The 24991-nt window shown below is 40.5% G+C and overlaps 1 protein-coding gene across 1 annotated transcript in view; it reads left to right on the top strand.

Annotated features, from left to right (window-relative positions):
* The window catches only part of STK24 (serine/threonine kinase 24), a 40812-nt gene extending 17614 nt beyond the window's left edge, over positions 1–23198 (top strand). Inside the window, exons 3-11 of the mRNA XM_056861691.1 lie at positions 2533–2589; positions 11401–11509; positions 12984–13141; positions 13542–13727; positions 15707–15852; positions 16724–16847; positions 18547–18615; positions 19718–19854; positions 23100–23198. Of these exons, the coding sequence (XP_056717669.1) occupies positions 2533–2589; positions 11401–11509; positions 12984–13141; positions 13542–13727; positions 15707–15852; positions 16724–16847; positions 18547–18615; positions 19718–19854; positions 23100–23136 (1023 nt within the window). The 3' untranslated portion in view covers positions 23137–23198. The remainder of the gene's footprint in view (positions 1–2532; positions 2590–11400; positions 11510–12983; positions 13142–13541; positions 13728–15706; positions 15853–16723; positions 16848–18546; positions 18616–19717; positions 19855–23099) is intronic.
* The last annotated feature ends 1793 nt before the right edge of the window (positions 23199–24991 follow it).

Below are 24991 nucleotides of genomic sequence, written 5' to 3'. Positions count from 1 at the left end.
TTTGGGGGGCCCCCTCAGGCAGTCTTCCGAGTAGTTTGGAGCCATTTCTAGTAATTTTGTTGCTCTGAATATCTGCATTAATGGCTGAAGTTCTGAGAATATATTGAGCAGTCTAATTACCAGGCTTTGCCTTCCTAGATTTAGACCTCTGTCTTCATTTTCTGACTTCCATTAATTGAAATGCTGGTTAAGACATTCGCAGGGTCAGCTGAGGTAAGGTTATCGGTTGTAAACAACCTTTGCTGTGTTGGCTGATACCGCGTTGGCTGAGTGATAAAGCTCTGTCCCTGGTAACTAATCTGGGCTACCTTTTCAAAGACATGCAGGTGTATAATAGTTTCAGTAAGGACGTGTTGGGAATGGATGCATAAATCAGTCCTAAATGTGAATAGATCCAACCTGTTGTCTGTAAATAAGATTTAATGAGTCGTAATATCACAAACAAAGCACATTTTTTGGCTATGATATACGGGACCCTGTGGGCAAGTGCTGTCAAAGCAAGCTTCTGTGTTTTATCAGCAATACCACACTTCGTTGCAAACTGTGGTTCAAGTTCCTGTTGTGTTCATATGTCCAATAATGGTGGAGGCTGTAGCAGACTTTTTGAAAAAAGGGAGCTCTGTTGGACCTGTGGAGTTGCATACTGCTTTGGTTCCAGGAAGCATGTGTAGTGAACAAGTCACAAGAATATGGGATTTTTTAATATACCAAATGAAGATTTATTAACAGTGACTTGTACCAATGAAGGATTGGCAGACTCATTGAGCACTAAGGACTGTGTTGAAGGTATACCCTTGAGAGCTTCGTATAACTTCAGAGCTGCGTATTAGGAATAGGAGCATGTGCAATAATATATGGATGGTATCTTTGTAAGTTTGTTAAGCTATGACGGATATATGCTGTATTTATATTACAAAAGTCTTGCCCTGAAATATAAAAAAAGTATTCTTGCTGAATGGACGATGTGAAGATAAAACAGATTTTGTTGTATCTTTTTATTCCTGCAGTCATATAAGGACTAGAAAACTTTGCTAGAATCCTGAGAGGTCCAGTTTGAATGCAAGTGTGAGAGTTTGGTCAGGTATCAGACTTGGTCACAGGAGTCCACAAATGGGCTCATTTGATTCTCTCTCATTGTGGAGACTTTGTGTGCTAAGCTGCAGTGGCATTTGTAAGCAGCGAGCAGTCTTACTGTTTCCAAGTACCTCTGAAGCTCAGCGTGTGGTCAGAGGAGAAAAGCCCTTGCCTGTTTTCTAGATCTGGAACTTTCGGTAGTGTCAGGAGAAGCAGTCCACTGTTTCTAAATGCCTTCGAAACCCATTGTGGTATCAGAGACAAGTCTTACCTGTCTCACTTCAGACTGGGGCAGGCATTTGCAGGGGGGGGATTAAAACGTACACTTTCTGCTAGCCGGTCTGATTCTCAATAAACAATCTTCTCTAGATTCTTTGTTGTCTCTTACAGCAGATCAATGTGTTATGTGTAGTTCTATGATTGTTAAGGTTTTTTTTTTCCTGAGTGGGTTTCTGAATCAAGGGGAACAGTCTGTAGAGAAAGGAGTTCTTTAACTGTTTTCTTTCACACCATTATCTCACTAAAAGCTGCTTCTGCCCTGCTGGGGAAAAGGCTTGGGGGTGCTTGTGGACTCCACCTTCCTGTTTAAAAAGCAGGTTAGTGCAATGGGCAAGAGAACCTTCTATCACCTGTATCTGGTTAGGCAGCCGACTCAGTTCTTAGCCTCAGCTAACTTGACTGCACTGATCCATGCTTTTGTAACCTTGAGTTGGACTGCTGCAGCATGCTATGCGGGCTGTCCTTGGAAGACAACCTGGAAACTTCATCTGGTTCAGAATGCAGGTCCCAGATTGCTGTTGGGCCAGCTGATGGTAACATATCTTTTTTAAAAATAAATTTTATTATTTTTAAACATAAAACAACAATAAACATACATTCAACCCATACATAACGAAATTTCCCAATTCCAAAGTGTGCCTACACCTATCATCAGTTGCTAATCTCTTGATTATTGAAATGAAATCCAATTAACAGATATTATATTTAAGAACCGCTAATGCTATATTGATACTAATTGTTACTGTTTTTGATTTCTGTTTTTCTACTTAATGTTGTTCATCTTAATACTGATACAAAAACTTTCTATCTAAGAATAACATTCTGTATTAAAAACTGCTCTTTAATATTTTAAAATATTTTCTGTAGCATTTCAAAAACATACTGTTGAAAAGGAAAACTGTACATATCTTGCTGAGTCTCAGAAATACTATGCTATTCAGTGAAAAACATAAGAACTTTGCTTGTCATGAAATATCAAGGAAAATGTGTGCTATTTGTGATATTATCCATATCTCAAATCTGTCCTTTTAATGCACTTGTTTTTCATTTATTCATGTTTAGCATGCATGCCTAAACACAAATGTAATATGAAACATGTGGCTCATATGGCAAAAAGTTATTTGATAGTGGAGAGTTCTTATAGTTTATTGTTATTTAGATGGACTTTTATTTTCATAGGATACGAAATTATGGATTATCATGGAATATCTTGGTGGAGGTTCTGCCCTTGACCTAGTAAGTAAACCACTTTTATGAATGAAATTAGAGACTATATACATAAACTCATCTGAATGTATAATTATTGTTCTGGGCAGGGAAAGGGGCATTGTGGCCACAAGAATATAAGATTCACAAAAGGGAGTGAAATACTATGCTTGTAACCTTTAAAAATACTTTGCTTGCTTTAGAGACAATAATGGTCTTGTGTACTGGTGGAGGCAACCATTTCGGTCTGAATGTCAGAAAAAAAGAAATGTCACTTATAAAAATACTTCTGTGCTGGCAAACAAAAACTGAAGAGAGGACACAAGGATTGCATTTGGCCAGACACACTGAAATCAAGCTGAACCCCACTTTGCTACCTTCTTGCTCTGAGGAGGAGGGCATCTTAAAACATTGGGTGATTCCCACTGGTTGCTCAGGGAGGCAGGATCAAATTTCAACTTCCTATTCTGAGGGAAATGGTATGATATGCTGCCGTTTGGTACACATGTCAGAGTTTGCATACCTCTGTTGTAGCACTTTGCATTCACTCTTTTATTTGGATTCATTCTTTTTTAATCCAGGGAAGTAAGAAAAAAAATTCTAGAAGCTGCAGTCCACTCTATATTGAGATAGGAATAGGGTGAAATTATATGCCTTAACTGTCTATAGTTCTCACGTACAGGAAAAGACAGTTACAGGAATTGAGACGAGGATGACATAGAGAATTGTTGGGGCCAGATATTAGACTAGAGCAGGGGACGCTAGGGAATCAGCCTGCAGAAGATACCCTTTACCTACAGATATAGTAGTTTTGCTCTACAAACAAATAATGGAACAATATAGACTTGGATCACTAGGAACAGTATGATTGTTTACCAAGGAGGCTTCTAGCGGTTGATGTTGGCAGTAAATTTGAGTCTGCCTATGGTCTAAATTTTGGGGGGTATAAAAATTGGAAGATACAGTCATAACACAATTGAGGATGAGTACGTGATTCCTTGAGAAGGGGTTGGACCCAGCACAAAATTTAAAGAAAAAGATCATGGTAGCCACTTGTGTGAAGTCAGACTTAGTGTATCCGCTCTTGTGCTTCCACTTGTGAAAGATATTGTGTGACCAGTTTCTGGGCACTATAATAGGGAGGAAAGTGTTCAGTGTTGCACAAGTAAACAGCGCTGTGTGTTTCTGCTTGCACAACGCTGGATCCCAGATGTGTGTATGAAGCTGTAAGCCCTTGTATGCTAGGCTCTGAAAAGACCATTGTCTACTAAACAGGAAGTAACCCATGAAGGCAGTTCTTCAATTTACTCTGTAAAATTGTTGTTCTTGCTGGTTTGTAATCTTTTGCTATTGGGCTTTGTCAGTAATAATAATAAACAATTATTAGGAAGGTAATTCTCCAGTGACTTGCAGTTGAATCACTTGAAAAAAATACCTCACTGAGGGAGCCCACCGTAGTTGCTTAAGGGCAGAATCAATCCTTTGTGCTGAGAAGAATGGTGTGGTAGAAACTGACTTTAAGAATACCGTATTTTTCGCTCCATAGGACGCACCTGACCATAAGACGCACCTAGTTTTTAGAGGAGGAAAACAAGAAAAAATCTTGTTTTCCTCCTCTAAAAACTTGTCTTATGGAGTGAATGCCGGCTGGGCGCGTGCGCGTCGGAATGGCGCGAGCCAGCGTTCCCCGCCCCAACGGCCACCTGGGAGGTGGGCGGGGCTGCACAGAGCCGGCTGGACACGTGCGCGTCGGGACTGCGGTGTTCCCCGCCCCGACGGCCAGCTGGGAGGCGGGCAGGGCCACACAGAGCCGGCTGGGCGCGTGCGCATTGGGATGGAGCGAGCCGGCGCACGCGCCCAGCCGGCTCTGTGCGGCCCTGCCCGCCTCCCAGCTGGCCGTCAGGGCGGGGAACACCTCCGTCCCGACGCGCACGCGCCCAGCCGGCTCTGTGCGCCCTGCCCGCCTCCCAGCTGGCCGTCGGGGCAAGGAACGCCGGCTTGCGGCGTCCCGACGCGCACGCGCCCAGCCGGCATTCACTCCATAAGACACACAGACATTTCCCCTCACTTTTGAGGAGGAAAAAAGTGTGTCTTATGGAGCGAAAAATACGGTACATACCTCTTAGAAGAATGTTATATAACTTTCATTTCGTTCTGTACAAGAAATTGAAATCCTGGGATATATATATATATATTTAATGGAAGAAATTTACTAGTAGTGTTTTTTTTTTTTTTTTTTTTTTTTTTTTTTTCCATCTCGTATATATAAATTTTATTGGGTTTTATGATAGAAATTTTCCATTGCATTAAACAACATCTATAACAATATCGAATTTCAATTCTAACCTAAAGTTGTTATAATTCCATATCATATAATAAAAAAGAGAAAAGAAAAAAGAAAAAAAGAAATGGAAAATTTTTTGACTTCCCCATCACCTCTATCTGCCTCTTAATAAAAAGTTCCTCCCGTCATAGGTAATCTAATCTTGATAAAATATCAATACCATATATAAAAAACCATAATCTGTTAGTAAATATAATTATGCTTATTCAATATAAAAAAAAATCAAAAATAATCCTCTGGATCAGATTAGAAAATATTCTTCCATTCTTCCCAATTTTAACTCATATTCACAATAATGCATCCACGCCCCCCATTCCCCCAAAAACCGAACGTCATTTTCTTCATTTAGAATAGCTGTGAGTTTTGCCATTTCTGCCACTTCAAACATTTTAACAATCCAGTCTTTTTTCTCTGGAGTTTCTAGCCCTTTCCATTTCGCTGCATAAAGCAGTCTCGCAGCTGTTGTGGCATATATCAAAAAGGTTCTTTGTGTTGCTAAGTCATCTGGAATCATACTCAATAACATCATTTCTGGTGTTTTGGATATATTCTTTTGTAGTATTAATCTCAGTTCGTTATAAATCATGTCCCAGAAGTCTTTGGCTTTGTCACAGGTCCACCACATGTGATAAAAGGAACCAATTTCTTTGTTACATTTCCAACAAGTAGGGGACATCGTTTTATAAATCTTTGCAATTTTCTTGGGTGTTAGATACCATCTATACATCATTTTATAGATGTTTTCTCGCACTGACTGTGCTTTTATTCCTTTTAAATCTTTAGACCATAATCTTTCCCATTTATTTAAAACAATATCATGTCCCACATTTTGAGCCCAGTCGATCATAGTTGGTTTAATCGTGTCCTGCTCACAGTATATTGTTAAAAGGAGATTATACATTTTAGAAATCAGCTTTGTATTATTGTCTAGTAGAATCCTTTGAAAAGGAGATTTTTCTTTAGAGAAACCTTTTTTTGCATCTTGTACAAAAACTGATTTGATTTGGTAATATTGAAGCCATTGTAAATCATCCTTAAGCAGTTGAAAGTCTTTTAGTGAGCATTTCTTTCCTTCCCAATTAGTTAGATCTTGATAAGTAATAAATTTGTCTGGTCTAAGTGGGCGCAAAGTTAGCATTTCTTGGGGCGATATCCACATCGGTGTTTCTGGTTCCAAAATGTGTTTATATCTCATCCAAATACGAAGTAGAGAGGACCTGATTATATGATTACGGAATGTTGCTTGTAATTTAATTTTATCATACCACAAATAACCATGCCATCCACTTAAGTTATTATAACCTTCCAAGTCTAGCAAACGTACATTTGACAAATTCATCCAGTCTTTTAGCCATACTAAAGCTACCGCTTCAGCATAGAGTTGAAAGTTAGGCAGTGCTAAACCTCCTCTAGTTTTTAGATCCACCAAGTATTTATAAGCAGTCCTTGGTTTTTTTCCTTGCCAGATGAAGTTTGAAATGTCTTTCCTCCAAGTTTCAAAATATTTTGTTTGTGATATTATTGGTAAATTTTGGAATAAGAAGAGCATCCTCGGTAAGACATTCATTTGGATCGTTGAGATACGTCCCATTAATGACAATTTTTTGTTTGACCATATAATCATATCAGTTTTAATCTTACCCCATAACTTGAGGTAATTGTTGGTTAACAGATCTTTATTCTTTGCAGTGATCCAAATTCCCAGGTATTTAACTTTGTTAGCTTTCTCCCAGCCAGTATATGATATAAATTCCTGTTGTTGTATTTCCGATAAATTTTTAAATATTATCTTTGTTTTTTCTTGATTCACTTTAAAGCCTGATACTTTTCCAAAATCATCCAAAGTCTCCTGAAGTATATTCATTGACTGTGTTGGGTTTTCCAAAATTAGCAGTAGGTCATCCGCGAATGCTCTCAACTTAAATTCATGTTTTTTAATTCTTAGCCCACGGATGTCCTCCATACTTCTTAGTTTCACACATAGCGGTTCCAACACCAACAAAAATAAAAGTGGAGACAAGGGACATCCCTGTCTAGTCCCTTTCGTGATTTGGCAGTTATCTGACATTGATTCATTAACCAAAATTTTAGCTTGTTGGGAGGTATAAATAGCCGATATACCTTTCTGAAAACGATCTCCAAAATTCAATTTATCCAAAATCCGTTTCAAAAAGTTCCAAGAGACCATATCAAAGGCTTTTTCTGCATCCAAAAATACAAAAGCCGCAGTTTGTTGAATATTATGGTCATAATATTCCAGTGAATCTAGTAAAATTCTTACATTGTCTTTTATTTGCCTTCCTGGTATAAAACCTGCTTGGTCCTCATGTATAAGATCCTTAATAAATTGCTTTATCCTACATGCCAAAACCGAAGCAAAAATTTTGTAATCCACATTTAAGAGCGATATAGGTCTGTAATTAGATGTTTTTTCTGGATCTCTTCCTTCTTTGGGTATCAGTGATATAAATGCGTGTGACCAAGTCTCCGGGGATGTTCCCTCGTCCAAAATTGCATTGTAAAGTGAACCAAAAAATCCAACTAAATTGTCACTAAAAGTTCTATAAAATAGTGCAGTAATTCCATCTGGTCCAGGTGTTTTATCCGTTTTTTGTCTCAGTATTGCTTCTTGTATTTCTTCCCTTGTTACTGGAGCTTCAATACATTCTCTCTGGGTCATTGACAAAGCTTTCATCTGTATTGAGTTTAGAAATTTATCTATTTTCTGTTTTGGAGTATTTTCTTTCTGATATAACTTAGAGTAAAATGAAACAAATTCTTTCTGAATTTCTGAAGTTGAATAAACTGGTCCTTTAGCAGTTTGGATTTTTGTTATAATCTTCTTTTGAAATGAGTCCTTCAGTTGTGTTGCTAAAAATTTTCCTGGTTTATTTGCATATTCAAAATACTTTTGTTTAGCAAGTTTCAGATTTTTATTCATTTCCTCCATTATTACCAAATTTAATTGGTGTTTAGATGCAGAAATCTGTATTTGAATTTCTCTTCTCTCCTCTTCCTGTGTTACCATTACCAATTTCTGCTCCAAATTTTGTAAATTCCAAAGTATGTTGTTTGTAAATTGCAATTGAGTCTTCTTCCAGGCCGAGTGTTTCTGTATCATAAAACCTCTCAGAACAGCTTTGAATGTGTCCCAAACTGTATTTAAAGAAGTTTCCCCATTAAGGTTAATTTCAAAAAAATCTTTCATTAAAACCTGTAATTCCTTTTGTATCTTGTTGTCTTTTAAAAGTTTATCGTTCATTCGCCATCTAAATGCTTGTTTATTGTTCCAATCAAAGGTAACAGGATTGTGATCAGAAAAAGTTCTAGGTAAAATATGAATTTTACGTAGTTGCGTGAAAATTGATTTACTGGCCCATATCATATCGATTCTGGAGTGTGAATCGTGTCTTGCTGAATAAAAGGTGTATTCTTTAGCTGTTGTATTCATTGTTCTCCAAATGTCTTGTAATTCTAATTCTGAAGCCATGGCAAAGAAAGTTTTAGGCAAGCATCCATCATTGATATCTTTTGCTTTTGATTTTTTGTCCAGAGATGGGAGAATAATTCCATTGAAGTCGCCCATCAATAAAATTTGGTCTTGTGCGTACTGGGTTATCAGGTCATGTAATTTTTCATAGAAGGATTTTTTCCCTTCATTGGGTGCATAGATTCCAACCACTATTGTCCTTTGTCCCAATATTTTAGTTCTGATAATTACAATTCTTCCTTCATTGTCTTTATATACTAGTTCTGGACAGAGACTGGGGTGGGCATAGATTACCACTCCCTTTGTTTTAGTTTTAGCAGAAGCAATAAATGCTTGTCCAAGCATCTGTTTCTCCAAGTATTTTTTATGCTTTAAAGCTATATGGGTTTCTTGTAAGCAAATTAGGGAGTATTTATATTTCTGTAGATATTTGAAGATTCTGGCCCTTTTAGTTTTCTCATTCAGTCCATTTACATTCCAAGAAATTGCTTTTGCCATAATGTAGTATTTTTTAGCAAAATAAAAAGTCTATAGTTTAGTACCACCTTCTGCACCCTGTACCTCTTCTTCTTCCTCTTCTTCTTCCTCCTTCTCTCCAGGTAATTCTTTAAGGTCCATTTTATATTTTCTCAAAAATTTCCCCACATCTGCTTGGGATAGAATTGTCGTTTTCACTTCCTTATAGGTGAAAGCCAAACCTTGTGGCATAATCCAACGATATTTGATGCCATTAGCTTTCAGTATAGACACAAAGTCTTTGTAGTTATTCCTCTGTGAAAGTAGATGCCTTGGAATATCCTTCAGTAGTATAAGAGAGGAGTCTCCTGCTGACACTGGATTTTCATAATGAATCTTCATAATCTTGTCTTTAACTCTGGTGTCATAGAACACTATCATCAAATCTCTTGGCTTAGATCTTCTCATTCTAGCAGGTAGTGGTATCCTGTATATTCTATTAATGGCTTGTTTTAATTCTTGTTCATCTATCTGAAATAAGTAGGCCAAATTTGGTATTGCAGATTCTTTATTATCTCCCATCATATCTGGAAAATTGCGTATACGAAGGTTGGTCTCTTTCACTCTCATCTCCATCATTGCCATTTGATTTTTTGCCGCCATCTGATCCGCTTGTATTGTTTCAATCTGTTTTTCTTGGCTTGTTAATTTTTTCTTTGTGTCCTTGTGCTCATCCATCACTTTCTTAATTGATACATCCATCGCTTGCATATCTGTCTTCATAACAATCATTTGAGTTTTTACTTCTTTCAAGTCTCCAGTGACCACATCCAACTTCTGATTAATAGCTTGGGATGCTTGACCAAGATTTGTCATCATAGAAGTCAACTGTGCCATCTGTGCAGACATCTGTTCAAACTGTTTATTTGTTGCCTCAGTTTGTTTAGTTAGCATATCCTGTAACTTTTTTTCCATGGTCGAGGTTTGTAAAGAGTCCCTTAGTTTAGTATAGGCAGGGCTATGTAGTGAGCCAGAGCGGGGTCGAGACATTTACATTCAAAAAAAGCTGGTAAAATACATGTCCACCGACAGGGCCTTTAAGGTGCTGGTTAAAAGATGATAGTTCAAAGATCAGCCTAGTAATTTTTTCGGGTTGAAAAGAGTCGAAATTGGCTTTAAAATTGCATTTTAAAGTTTTAAAATACCAGTGAGTTTTTTCGGTCGCTCTAGATCGGATTAATCAGGAAGTAAACAGGAAGTTACTAGTGCTGCAGACCTTCTATCGCCTCTTCTCGATGGTTATTCCTTCAGGAATGATTTGAAAGTAACTCGAGTGCGACGGATATTCAGTCCCGCGGCTACTTCCTGTTGTTTTAGTTCCAATGATAGAGAGGGTGTTATAGAGAGTCTTCCGTTCCAGGCACTCCCTTACTGCAAACGTGGCAGGAATTCGCCGGAAAATCAGGAAGAGAAATCACCCTCCCCTTCCTTCGGACCTCTCATTGGTGATAATTCTTGTCAGTCTAAAAGGTATCCTTCCGACTCTTTGTTATGGTTTAGGCTGATCGATCCGATAAGGCTCCTGTCGCTAATCCCGATGACTAACTCAGATCAAACTTTTTCAGTTCGGATTATGGAGGGGTGGGGGTCCCAGAAATATTCTTATCAGCCTCCCGTCTGTTCAAATTTCTAGTAAGTAGACGAAGAGTTCTTTTGTACTCACTTGGGTGTCAAGAGGTGAGGTTCTTTTCTTTATGTAGTCCTTATGTTGGTATTAAGGCAGTGGAGGGTAGAGCTTGCTGCCAAAGTTGCGTTTTGGCGATGTCCTTCCCTAGTGCCCTCGCAGGACCGGCGTCTAGGACTCCGAGGGGCTTAAAAAAGCCCCCTCAGAGTACCTAGGAGGTCAAACCGCGTTTGCGGGCTGCAGGGAGTTCCTGCTTTCCAACCCACTTGCAAGGGTCGGATTGGGGTATCTATGTACCCCAAAAATAACGCAAACTTGGATTTCTCCCAGGACAACCTGGGGAAATGGAGTGCTCTCTCCAACGGCACCACCGGAAGTCAGGAAATTTACTAGTAGTGTTTGAGTCGGAACTAATGCAGTGATTCTTAACCTTTAATCCACTGCTGCCCACTACACATGCAACACTGAATGCCCATAAGCAGAAAATTAGGAAACGAAAAGAAATCTCATTCTTGATACACACGTTGTCTTTCCTCCTTTCCTCCGTGTATTTAAGTATCTGCAGAGGCCATAGCTTTTTCTATTAGTGGAAAACCTAAATGTATCAAGAAATTGAGATATTACTCATCTGTTCCTTTTTGGCTTTTAGAGGCATGATAATAGAATTCATTTTTCCTCAGCCCAGTACTCATTCTATTTAATTCAGACCTGTTATGTTTCGCTTCATTTCCATGTTCACCTCTTTACCTCTTCTATTGTGTTGGTTTTGTAGCATAATACTAAACTTAATTTTTCTAAAAACTGGTATTTAGGATTTATTATTTTCTGGGGTTTTGTAGGGTTTTTAATATGTTTTTGTTTTTTTAGTTAGAACCTGGCTCTCTTGATGAAATCCAGATTGCTACAATATTGAGAGAGATTTTGAAAGGACTTGACTACTTGCATTCTGAAAAGAAAATACATAGAGATATTAAAGGTAACGCTGGAGAACCTTCAATATTTGTTAAATGTTTTCTTGTTTTCAATTTAGTAATTAAATTAATCAGCTTAATCTCTTTCCACTCCTTTCCATAGCCTTTATATTCTACCAAATTTGTTACTAAAATCAAGTACGGATTTTCCTTTATCTGAAGAGCAGATCTTTTGTTCATGAAATTCTTCAGTTTGTCTTCATTTCCCTATTAATTTGTCTTCATTTCTCTATTAACATTGTTCTCTTTTTCTTTAATGGTTTCCCCCCCAAAAAACTGAGTTTATTTGATTATACTTTTTTGCTTTGTTATTTTTTTCTATTATGCAGTAATTCCTTCAGTTTTATCTTGGCCAATTCTGTAATCAAGATTTTAAAATAGTTCAAATAACAAATCATACAAATTATTACCGTCATGTTGTTTCATGGGAGCAAAGAGATTAATAAATCAACTCAATTAATTCTCTATTAAACAACTCTGCTTCCCCACCTCTGATAATTCACTTAAATCTGTTGAGTAACTTCACCTTCAATTTGTATTGTTCTACAATTTCCATCAATATTATTCAGGTTTTACCTGGTTAATTAAATGGAAAAACAAATAGTTATAAACTAGGTAAATGATTCTAAAGCACGGGTGTCAAACTTAATTGTTAGGAGGGCTGGATATGACATAAATGCCAGTTGGTCCGGCTGGGCCATGCCTTGCCAGCTCAGATTGAGAATGGGGTGTGTGGCTGCCTCGGATGGCTTGCGGGCCGGATAAGAGCTCTTAAGGGGCTGGATCTGGCCCGCAGGCCTTATGTTTGACACCCCTGTTCTAGAGGCTTAAAGTCAGTCAGTGTGTCTATAAAAAGAAAAATTCATTTCAGAAGTTTTGGTACTACTAAGGATTCTACAATCCTTCAGATTTCTTTAGTGCTTCCAGTTGCAAACAGTTGACTCAATAAATAGTGGGTTGGCTTCTCTTCCCACATCTAAGTGGCTATAGAACAAAAAGGCAGCTTGTTGAGTTCATCCTGGTTTGTTTCCTTAATTAAGCGCTTGGCATGAGTGCCAAAGGGGCCTGGAGACCTCTCTATTACCTAATTATCTCCAGGACTCTCCAAGGTTAGAACTTCTGATCTTAACAGACATGGGCACCTTTTTAGCTCAAACTTACCACTTGTTTTCCAGCATCTAATGCCCTTGACTACAGTGTTTTCACCATGCTTTCCAAGTGTGTTGCTAAATGTGCCCATCAGGCACTTGGCATGAATGCCAAGGGCACCTGGAAGTCTTCCCTCTGAGGCAGCAGCCACTGCAACAACTGGCCTCCCCACGCCTGACTGGGGCGAGGACTGCAGACCTGCAGGTGGTATTAGCAGAGGGAGGCAACTTATGGGGCTGCTTTCCTTGCCATTATCTTCTCACCCGTTCATCAGTGCTTCAAACATCTTAAGCTAAAAGCTCATACTGCAAACGTCTTCATGTTTTCTAGCTGCTAATGTGCTGCTTTCAGAACAAGGAGAAGTAAAACTGGCAGACTTTGGTGTAGCAGGACAACTAACCGATACACAAATAAAGCGGAACACTTTTGTGGGTACCCCATTTTGGATGGCACCGGAAGTAATAAAGCAGTCAGCATATGACTCAAAGGTGAGATTAACATTGGGCTGTTCACCATATTTAGATAGCATCTGAAGCTTCCGTTCTTCTCTTGCCTTGATTAGGCGAATGACATATTTTGCCCAGCTGAGATTTGCATAGGTGGATTTTGATTACTGTTTTCCTCTTGGTCTGTGTCCATTATTTTTCATGCACATGCCCGGTTACCATAGTGATCTCTGTTCTCCCAGAGATATGATATGTTGAAAACATATTCATTAAGTAAGTTGCCCACGTATAATCTGTATGTTGCTTTATTCTGAATACATAAAATGAAGGTGCAGAGGAGAGCACGTGCTTGCTTTACATAACAATAAAACAAAGGGCTTCAGTAGCAGGCTCTCATCTTTTCCATCTCTGTTGCCATACATATGATTGTTTTGTATTGCAGGCAGATATTTGGTCACTCGGCATAACAGCCATAGAACTCGCAAAAGGTGAGCCGCCTCATTCTGAACTGCATCCTATGAAAGTTTTATTCCTGATCCCAAAGAACAATCCGCCAACCTTAGAAGGAAGCTACAGTAAACCACTGAAAGAGTTTGTTGAGGCCTGCTTGAACAAGGATCCGAGCTTTGTAAGTGTGCCTTCCCCCCCCCCTCCCTTGCAGAACTGGAGATTTTAACTGTGGCTTGCATTTCGGCATTGTATTTGGATGAATGTGTACATCTTGTGCATCGGTAGAAGGCTAGAAAGAACAAGGATTTTATTCTGCTGCATGCTTTTATTTGAGAATCTATCCACTATTTGGATTATTTGCCTTTCTCCTTTCCATCCCATGCTTAAAAATAAATTTTACTGAATTCTAAAAATTAAACTGCAGTGTATAACTTATTATTTTCTATATTCAGTTCTCTGGTAAGATAAGAGAGCTCAGATGGGGAGGACTGTATCATAGCATGTATTGCCATTGCTATTTAACATGGTGCATGAGGTATATGGCTTGTTAATGGCCTTCCCAACTCACTTTCTGCTTTGTTTCCACCCACATTTTGTCCAGATGACATGTTTCTACCACTTCCACCAAAATCACTTATCTTAGTGTGGAATTGCTCCCCTCTTGGGTATAGTACCAGGCCATTCAGCAGAAAACAGTGTTGCTTAACTATAACTGTTGTTACAATTGTTGTGGACGGGCGAACCTCCTGAGCAGGGACAATGGTCCCAGTGTTGGTCTGGAGAGCCCTTCGTCCTCCAAAGGGCTGATCCCGACGAGTCAAATTGACGCTGACCTCGCTCTGGCGTTTGGTCTGGTGGGCTTAAACAAACCACCAGACCGAGTGCCAGCGCGAGGTCAGCATCAGTCTGTCTCGTCGGGATCAGCCCTTTGGAGGGCGAAGGGCTGTGGCCCCAAATGATTGGAGTCGAGGAACCTCTAGGGGACGATGCCCCTTTCGAAGTCGATGGAGCTGCCGGCCCATCAGGTGCAGACTTAGAATGCTTGCAACCCAACGATGAGTGTTTCTTTTTTTTAGAAGATTCCCCAGGGAGTTGAGACCCCAACCTCTTCAAGCTCGGGGAGAGGCCTTTGGTGGTGGCAGAAAGAGAACTGAGGGAAAGATGCTCCCCACACCTCTGTCACGTGTCCGAAAGGGAGGGAAGGACCATTGCCAGAGGGGAGGGGGAGCAATCCTTGTTGCTGGGCTAAAAGCGAAGCTTTCTAAACATCTCTGCGGCTGGCCTGCGTGTGCACAGTCCCCACGTGGGACTGCAAAGAGGCCACGAAGATGAACAGCTAGTTACCTTTTTTCTGGCTGGGGCTAATGTGCATAACACTGCTGACCTCTTCCAACAGCCAGGCACTTATCTCAGTGGCTATACTAGAAAAACTCTGTTAATCAAACACGCACAGTTACTACGTTTTGTTTTAACAGTTGTATTACTGAAAGCGGTTGACCGTTTAATAAACTTCTTGTTATTATTGAGCTTCTCTTAGCAAAGATCCAGGTGGGTTTGGAAAAAATCAAGAAAACTATTTGTACTTTTAAACAAAGTCTCTTAATTTTTCTGATCCTTTTATATCCTTTATTGGCAGCTACTCTAGTGTAGAACCATGTGGATGGCCGGAGCAGTCACAGCTAATACGCTGCTCACCTCATGACCTCTTCTTATCCTCTGTTCCTTCTAGCCAGTGTCCCCTTTTATCTCACTTGGCTCTCTCCTCCCTCTCCGGAACCATTCCTGAAATGGCTGTTTCTTGAAGTAATAAAAAGAAAGTTGTGAGGAATAAAAGCATGGCCCTCTGAAGGAGGGTTCTTAGATCCTCTTACTGTGTTGTTGAGTCTTGTCAATGAATCTATACTTTTTTTTCTTTTAAAGCCTATTGTGGTCCTTCTCTTACCCATTGATTATTTTAAACTGAAAGCAAGATGCGGGGGAGAGAAGAAAAGAAATAAAATTTGCAGAATTAAATCTGGTATCTCGGAGTAAACATCTCAAAACACCATGCTTGTCATCTGCCTAGTAACTCTATATTTAGACCCTAGGTAGACTTCATCCCCCCCCCCAGTAGAATCCCTATAAATCAACTGAACAGTATTTATTTTTGTCTTTAAGAGACCCACGGCAAAAGAACTCCTGAAGCACAAATTTATAATACGCAATGCAAAGAAAACCTCTTATTTGACGGATCTCATTGACAGGCATAAAAGGTGGAAGTCTGAGCAGAACCATGATAACTCCAGCTCTGAAGATTCAGATGGGTAAGTGTAAGGGCGACGTGGGGGGGCTGTTTCGGAAGGGGTAAGCAAGGTTGACCAGCTGCCTCTTAGATATATTCAGGATAAAATGGCTGAAAAACAGTGTAGTAGCATGGCTGGAATTATTCATGTTATCAAAGAGAGCTTCTGGTAAGAAACTGTTGTAGGTGATTTGAAACATGGGAAGGAGTCACCTAAAACAAGTGGTTCTCTCCTCCATTATGTATGAGGACTGTTTGATAAGAAGCTCTAAAATATTTACATATTCCCTTAGCTCGGGAGGATGTTGAAGCTGCAAGCCGTTGAAAATTGTCTCTTTAAAAAAGTTATTGTAACTTGCAGTGTGTTTTGTTACATTATGAAGAGGTGTATGAAGGTAGAAATGAGCCATGAGAAGGTCTATAATTGAAGCTACAAATAAAGTATTCCTAACTAGGTGTGGGACTAGGACCTGGGAAACTCAGGTTCACATCCCCACTCACGCCATGGAAGCTTGCTGGGTGACCTTGGACCAGCAACACACTCTAAGCCCCAACCCTGGCTAGTATTTGGATGGGAGACCTCCAAGGAATACCAGGGTCGTGACACAGAGACAGGCAATGGCAAACCACCTCCGAATGTCTCTTGCCTTGAAAACCCTACGGGGTTGCCATAAGTCTGCTATGAACTGACGGCAAAAACTCCCAAACTGCTAAACACTGGGAGCCCGTTTTAAAACTACCTTTTGTTTTAAGATAATGTAAAAGTGTTCTGATCTTCTATGTTGCTCTAACAATACTCATGCTGGAGATTGCCAGCTTTTGTATCATTGTGGGCTACTATTAATCAGCTGCGTGAAACTTCGGTAATAACTCATGAATTTTATTTGTTGAAGAGAAACAGATGGCCAAGCCTCAGGTGGTAGTGATTCAGGTGACTGGATATTCACCATCCGAGAGAAAGATCATAAGAATCTAGAGAATGGAGCTACTCAGCTACACGAGTGGGAGAGAAATAAGGTGGTATTTACGTGAGAGACATTGCAAGAAACTAGAAGTTTGTAAAAAAATATTAACAAATATGCTTTTGACATCTTTTTGGAAGTTTGTTCTGGGTTGTGCAGACTTTGCAACTGTTACACTTGGTCAAAATTTTAGCGTTTAATTTAAAGTGCAGTCTGTTAAGGGCAGGCTTCTGAATTGAATAGGAACATTGCAGCCTCAGCACCAGTGAATTGAACACAGATGAAGCTGCCTTATACCGAATCAGACCCTTGGTCCATCAAAGTCAGTATTGTCTACTCAGACCAGCAGCGGCTCTCCAGGGTTTCAGGCGGAGGTCTTTCACATCAACTATTTGGCTAGTCCCTTTAACTGGAGATGCCAGGGATTGAATTTGGGACCTTCTGCATGCCAAGCAGAGGCTCTACCACTGAGCAACGACCTCTCCCCTTTTTTTTTTTGCATAGCTGCACAACATCTGCAATGATGCACACCTTTTTGTCATATGCAGTACTGGCCTTTGCACTTCCCATGTTTTGCAAGTGGGGCAATTCCAGCCCTCCCTGTTTTTTAACAGTACTGAATTGGGGTTCAGAGATCTGAGGATTTATTTTGCTGTATATGCACAGATTTCTTGGACCCTCCCTCCTTCCAACACCCCTACCACTTTGCCCTTCCTCCTGTTTATAAGGGTCAGAATGACACAGCGTGAGAAATTGCAGTTGGAAGGAAAAACTGGCAAAGTTCTGTGCAAGCATGTCAAGTCTCCTGGGATTCAAGGACAGATACTGTAGATTGCACTTAAGTAAAAGTGGCTGAAATGCATTTATGATATTTATTAGGTGGGGTGTTCTTAATCCTCCCTCGAGCATCTGCTCAAATCTGGGCCACATAGCAGTTTTGTGCAATGCCCTACCTGCTGCTGATGTATACTCTTATGGTGACAGAATGCACTATGTTGGCCATCGCTGCAGCCACATTGTGACTCGCCACTAATGCAGTGGTTGTTGTGTGGTGTCCCCAGTACTTATTGGGTTGCCCATTTACTTGTATGCTGTGGATGTTCCTGCTGTGGGTTCCCCTTTTCTCATTCTTAATAGTAAAATAACCCCAACCCTAACGTTTCTTCAGAAGCGCCCCATGGCGCAGAGTGGTAAGCTGCAGTACTGCAGTCAAAAGCTCACGAGCAGAGTTCGATCCAACAGAAGTCGGTTTCAGGTAGCCGGCTCAAGTTTGACTCAGCTTTCCATCCTTCTGAGGTTGGTCAAATGAGTACCCAGCTTGCTGGGGGTAAAAGGAAGATGACTGGGGCAGACAGTGGCAGTCATAGTCTGCCAAGTAAACGTCAGGATGTGACTTCACCCCATGGGTCAGGAATGACTCGGTACTTGCACAGGGTGCTTTGCACCTTTACCTTTTTAAAAGCTCCATCAGATCTTTCATTGAATTTTCTTGAGAGTACATAGTTGATATAGTCATAATTTTGGAGTATAGTTTACTGTATAATTGGGTTGCTGTAACATCTTTATTTAAAATAACAGCATTTTCTCATTTTTTGTAATGTAGCCTTGTTAGAACTGTTGTTTCACCTCGACATATTAAATGGTAATGGATTTTGTAGTTATTTGTAAGCATTGCATAGAATTGCAAATGTTTAAACACTATTTGCCAATGTATGCATTTGTACTCAATTTATTGTGGATTTTTTTTCTTAAAGGAAAATACTATTCAAAGGCGGCCTTTGTCTCGGTGCTTATCTACAATTATATCACCTTTATTCACAGAGGTAAACTATCACTGGCTCTGTTATCTCATCTGTTTAGGGTTGTATAGAGATAATAGAAGGTGCGAGCAAACGAATCCAATATGGTTTAATCTGATGGAAGCGTACAAAAAATAAGTGGAGTAAACTGCCTTTTGATTATTCCAGCACGAAGTGGTTGAGATAGTTGTCAAACTTGGAGCCTGTCCCCACCCCCTAGGGCCATACATAGCACAGCCTGGGGATCTGCTGGCCTTAACTCTTTCAGGTCACCTGACAGCCATAGGTGCAATGGCCATAGGAAAGGGTTGGTGGGCAAACATTTATTTAATTATGTTCTGTCCTTCCTTTCAATTTTCTGGCCAGCTACTTTGGGAGCCGATACAGTGAAAATTCAGAGAAAATGTTCTTGGGCTCTTGAGTTTCTCAGTGGACCACCTAGCTATACTCCCTCCAGGACCCCCGTGGTTGGCAACTGGGAACTGGAAAGAAGGTGCTGTTAGCTGCCTCTGGACCCAGGCGTGGTGGAGTGATGAGTTTCCCCAGCATAGTCCTATGCTGTGAGAATGACATAAAGCTCCTTCTCTCCTCTCTTTCCTCTCCTTGCTTTCTTTGTGGCAGGAAAGCTGGGGGCGGGGGGCTGACAGCTTTCCAGTTGTGAACCCTCCTACCCTCTTGGAGTAGAGCTTGGAAGGGAACATTAGAGTTCTTGTGGTGAGCGCTGCTCCCCCTGCTCAAAAGTTGTGAAGGAGAGGCAGAGCAAGCACTAATGTGTGAGTGGGCATCCCTGTAATTCGCATATTCAAAGTAGTTAAATTATTATCTTTATCTGGGTGTTTGTGGTTTAGCTGGTTATTGTTTGATCTGTCCTTGTGGTGTTGGGGTCCTGGACAAGGAGCGGAGCTCAAATAACAGAGCATCTTTCCTAAAGGCCGCATAACACGCATGCTCCTTTGCATCACTGCTGTTAAATCTTATCTGACACTAATTCCTGCTGAAAGCTCTATCAGAGATTCATACTTGTCTTCGCTTGGGTTTATTTGATGGCATGTAGCGTTCAATGAATATAATCTTACAAGCATTCGTATTTTACAGTGACGCAGCTAACGCAGTCTTGGTTTTCTAGCTGAAAGAAAGGAGTGAAGCGTGTGGGGGAAACATGGGATCCATAGAAGAACTGAGAGAGGCTATTTATTTAGCCGAAGAAGCGTGTCCGGGCATTTCAGACACCATGGTGACAGAGCTTGTACAAAGGCTTCAGAGGTACCAATAAATAATTCTTGATTTGGGCGTACTAGATACGATGGCACAGATGTACACACTTGCCAAGGAACCTTTTGAAATTTTGATTATCATGGGTATGCTCTGCATGGGTTGGGTTCAGAAAACGGATAGGAAAAACACTACGAAAATTTGTAGGAGTCTTGTGTTCCCACTGTCAAGTATTTTCATATTGGGAAATTAATTATCCAAATGCAGGGAAGTGATATTTTAAAATTTTCCCACTGTGCGCAAAGCCTAATGAGACAGTAAAGTTAAGAAACCTGAGTAATGAATTCTAACACCAGAAGAAAATAGTTGTTGACTTGTACAGGCCTGAACTGACCGTAGAAGCTAAAATGACTAAACTGAGGCTATCATATTTTGGTCACATTATGAGAAGACAAGAGTCACTGGAAAGGACAGTCATGCTAGGCAAAGTTGAGGGCAGCAAGAAAAGAGGACCCAACAAGAGATGGATTGACTCAATAAAGGAAGCCACAGCCCTCAAGATCTGAGCAAGGCTGTCTGATAGGACATTTGGAGGACATTGATTCATAGGATTGCCATGAGTCGGAAGCGACTTGACAGCACTTAACACACACACACACACACACACACACAATACACTAGCTACTGAAGATGTGATTCAACTGTTGGGTGATTTCGTAGGGTTTTTTGGGTAGGTATTGTCAAATTAATCAGCTTATAGAATTATTCCTTTTATAGAATAACGCTGTGTGATAATGAAGTTACAGGTAGAGTGATTAATAGAACAACAAGACTCTTCTTTTAATGTAAAGGCACTGGTTGGGTAATATGACCTCAAGGTTTTCATTAACTTACTATGTGGTACCAGAATGGCAGGCTGGAGAAGTCCATAAACTTTAGATGTTTGCCAGTTCCTTAGGACAGTGATCTTCAACTTTTCCAGACTTGGGACCCATTGAGCTACGGTTGTGGAGCATCAGTTATCGCAGGAAGAGCCAGCATTAGACTTGACTGAGTTGAATTCAGGACATGGGCGGCAGATTTAAGAGAACCAGGGACAGAAACGCAAGCTGAGCTTCAGGAGGTGAAATGTACTAAGGAACAAACCAACAGGCAGATTTAGAGACTTTGTCCTCCACATAAAAGCTTCCCCTTGCCTTACCCAACACAGCCCAGCCACCTGCATCTCTGCCAGTGCTCCTTTTCTGTATTTGTGGCCCGGAGCCCCCCACCCCCACCCCATGAAAATCAGTTTTCTCAGGGAGGTGGGCATTGAAGCACAGGCGCAGATCATTGGAGACCTGACTGGTTGAGGTGGCTGAGCTTTGCATGTGGGGGGAAGAGAGAAGGCAAGGGGGATTGCTGTTTGCAGGCTGGGAGTGTCTTTGAACCGGGCTGTGTGCTAAAAATGAATCCTTTCACCGCTTACTGATCTGCCTGCAGGGGCCTGGCGCCCTTCTCCATGGATGTGCACCAGCAGCCTGCTTTCCTGAAAAGCAGGAGAAAAGCAGCTCTGCAGGGACTCATGATGTGGTGTAGTGGTTAAGAGCGGTGGTTTGAAGCGGTGAAGTCTGATCTGGAGAACCGGGTTTGATTCCCCACTCCTCCACATGAGTGGTGGAGGGTAATCTGGTGAACTGGATTCGTTTCCCCACTCCTACATGTGAAGCCAGCTGAAGTTACAGCTCTCTCAGAGCTCTCTCAGCCCCACCTACCTCCCAGGGTGTCTGTTGTTGGGAGGGGAAGGAAAGGTGATTGTAAGCCTGTTTGAGTCTCCCTTAAGTGGTAGAGAAAGTCGGCATATAAACCCCCCCAAAAAAACCAACAACTCGGCATATGGGGGGGGGGATCTGTAACCCACTTGAGGGTTGTGACCAGTGAGTTGATGATCACTGCCTGAAGAGAATAAAATAAAATGACAAAAGATGCTAAAATTATCAGGCTGTGTTTGGGAGGCTGATTCCCCCCCTCCTGTGGCAGTTATAAATTTTGTTCTGGTGGGAAAGTTGAGCAAATTCTCAGGGAATAGCATAGAGAGCAAAGGGTCTGCAGTGAGAGGAAGGAATCGGCAGAAAGTCCCACCCGCCTTCTGGAAACTTAAGTGCCCTTAAGTCTTTGGGATGTGTGATTGGATAATGGCCCCTAGGTTTTTAATTAAAAGAGAATGTGAGTAAAATGACTTCCTAAGAGACGGCTCTGGCATGATGTTATATGTTGCCTTATTACACAGATATGTGCAGCAAATGCCCAAGGGCTAGATAAAAATGTATAGACACTGGTGTCTGATGATAATACATGACCAGAATAAACTGGATGTTCGCACTGGACATGTAATGAACTATAGTTTCAAATCTCAATGCACTTAGAGAAACGGTGTCATCTTTTTCTAGTAATTTCATGTGTTGAAGCATATTTGCAGATGTGATTTAATGCAATAGGATTTAGGTTTGCAAAGGCTGGAAGGGAGTTCAGCTCTCACGGTCTTCCCTTCATTATTCCAGGAAGGATCTTTCAAGAAATCCGTACACTGAAGCAGAGTTTCATGATGTATTTCAGCCACTGCCTAAGTTGGATAGCCCAGGCTAGCCTGAGCTCATCATATCTCAGAAGCTAAGCAGGGTCGACCCTGGCAGGTATTTGGATGGGAGACCTCCAAGGAATACCAGGGTCATGATGCGGAGGCAGGCAATGGCAAAACCACCTCTGAACATGTCTTGCCTTGAAAACCCCACCAGGGTTGCCATAAATCAGATGTGATTTGATAGCAAAAAAAAAATGTTTGAAAAAATCCAGTCACTGTTGTCCTCTGCTTTTAACCACTTAATTTCATTGCCCATAGCATTGCCTTATGCTAGAAGTTTTAAGGAGTTGTTAGTCGTTTTCAACATGTGATTTCTGTGTTGCTGTCTGATTGAAAGGTTGCATCTAAGGTTAGGAAAACTGATGTCTGATGAGCATTTCATGCAATCATCCTATCGCAATCGCAGTGGTTTTCACATGACCATTTGAATAAGCCCACAATAATGCAAGAACTGCTCAAGTCCTCTTAACTGTGAAGTAAGTTCTGAGAAGGCTGCAGGTAGCTTTTGGGGATCTTTTAAGGCAGCTTGGAGCGTTAATGCTTACATTCAGATTTCTGATTTAATAGAGGACTTTTCAAAATGGGCTTTCACAGGGCAATGAAAGTCTTCCCTGTTGACATAATAAAATACTTTGCTTACTGCTTCGCTTTGAAACAGTTACTCTGTTTCCACCAGGTATTCGGTAACCGGAGGAAGTGCATCATCCCACTGAAGTATTGTTCTGCCAAGCTTGTTCACGCAGTGGGCTCCTGCAGTCACCTGTTCTGATGCCGGTCTGCCATTCAGTTGGTCAATGATGTGCTCTCCAGTAAATGGACATTCTTGAAGGTGCAGCAACAGAAATAGGTGTCTCACCGAGGGCACTGTGGCTCAGTTCTGTATAGTTTTTTTTAAAAAAAGAAACAATAATGCACATATTCAAAGGAGGTATCTTTTTAAATCTCTGAGATGTATATTTAGGACTGCAGTTAGGAAACTGAAGCTATTGTGAAATCTCAGGTATCTTGCTTTAAGTCATTGGTCTTCAGCTGCTGGGCGAGGATCTGTGAGTGGGTTGCGTCCCAACCTTTTGTGGGTGGACTAGTGTCAGCAATGCCATTTTCTTCTATGGGGCGGGGGATGTGTATTTTAAGAAGGGAGGGGGGAGGGAAGAGGAGAAAAGTTAAAAGTGGGCTCCATGTTACAGGTAGGTGTTAAGGTGGGTCTCTTGTCCCAAAAGTTGAAGACAACTGCTTTAAGTCGATAAATCTGTGAACTGGAAACATACGATTGGCTCTGTGTATAGATTTGTATATAGTCACTTTTTTTACTGAAACCTACTCAATGTGCATCTGGAATTCCCTCTGTACAAATGGCCAAGTGCTTCTGTAGATAATGCTTGTGAGGCAAAATATTTTGGCAGATCACAATTGATTACTAGCTTGCCTTTGTTACATGGACATTTTGAATTGTGTGACAAGCGGTTTGATTTGACCTTGTGTTTATAGGTCAGAATAACTAAAACCCTGCTATAAAGATGCAGAGTTTCCTCTTGTTTTGTCATACAATGCTCCTTTTTGTATAATCTAGGGTTGGCTCTTTAATCACGGTACGACTTTGATTATTTTAATTTACTGCATCTTGTTTCCTTTGAAATTATCTAATATTTGTGTACTTTGAGTGGCTTTTATATCTGTTGAAAATTGTGCCAATTCAAGGTTTGAGTTCTCTTTTGATAGGTTTATTTGAAATTAGCTGCAAAATCTGACCATCTTATACAACAAGAAAAATATCTTGAAATACCTCCTAGAAATGTTGGCTGAATAATGGCAGTTTTGTAAAGCATTGATCTTAAAAATGATTAAGTTGGTAAAATGTGGTGCATATGAGAACATATAATCATATCTTCCTCTGCAACAATCATAGATGTAAAAATCTGGCTTCAACTTTGTGTCCCAAGATCTTTTCTTGAGGAAGAAAATGCTTGACACGCCATCAGGACTTGAAATAGAAATTCTCGCTGCTGCTGTTTCTTCTGGTTAATTTGAATATCTGTATATTTGGTTGTTGCTTCTTTTTGCGGTTCCTTTTTTTGAACTTGGCCTGTGTTAAAATGGCCAAGAAGTACAATGTTCAGGCTGGGGATGTCTTTTGGTTGATGCTGTATAATGATCAGATGGTTAGGGTTTGTTTTTTCCCCAAATAGAGCAAATTTTGATCGTAGCCAATATTTTTAATATTTCTGCACAGTTTTAAGTAAACAGAAAAACTTAAAAGTATATTTTAGTCTTTGGAAAAATTAAAAAATGTGACAATGGTAAAAGTCCATCTTGGTGTGGTAAGCGTGCCCTCTTGGGCCAAACCGTTAATGATTAAACCTTTAATGATAGGTTTGTTATGTGAAGAGAGTCTTGATAAAGCGTTGAAATGGATTAATAATGGACAGGGTGCTGGAAACTTTTGGGCTATGATCCATTACTGTAAGAATAAAAGTAGAAATTAACTTTTAGTTAGGAGCTTCGGTTTAAAGGCTTTTAAAATGAGAGGCAGGACACCTGACTGAGGATTTGGCTGTTGGTTATCGTTCC

Source organism: Euleptes europaea, chromosome 16 (genome assembly GCF_029931775.1).
Source record: "Euleptes europaea isolate rEulEur1 chromosome 16, rEulEur1.hap1, whole genome shotgun sequence".
Taxonomy (NCBI): Eukaryota; Metazoa; Chordata; class Lepidosauria; order Squamata; family Sphaerodactylidae; genus Euleptes; species Euleptes europaea.
This window is presented reverse-complemented; position numbering and strand designations above follow the sequence as displayed.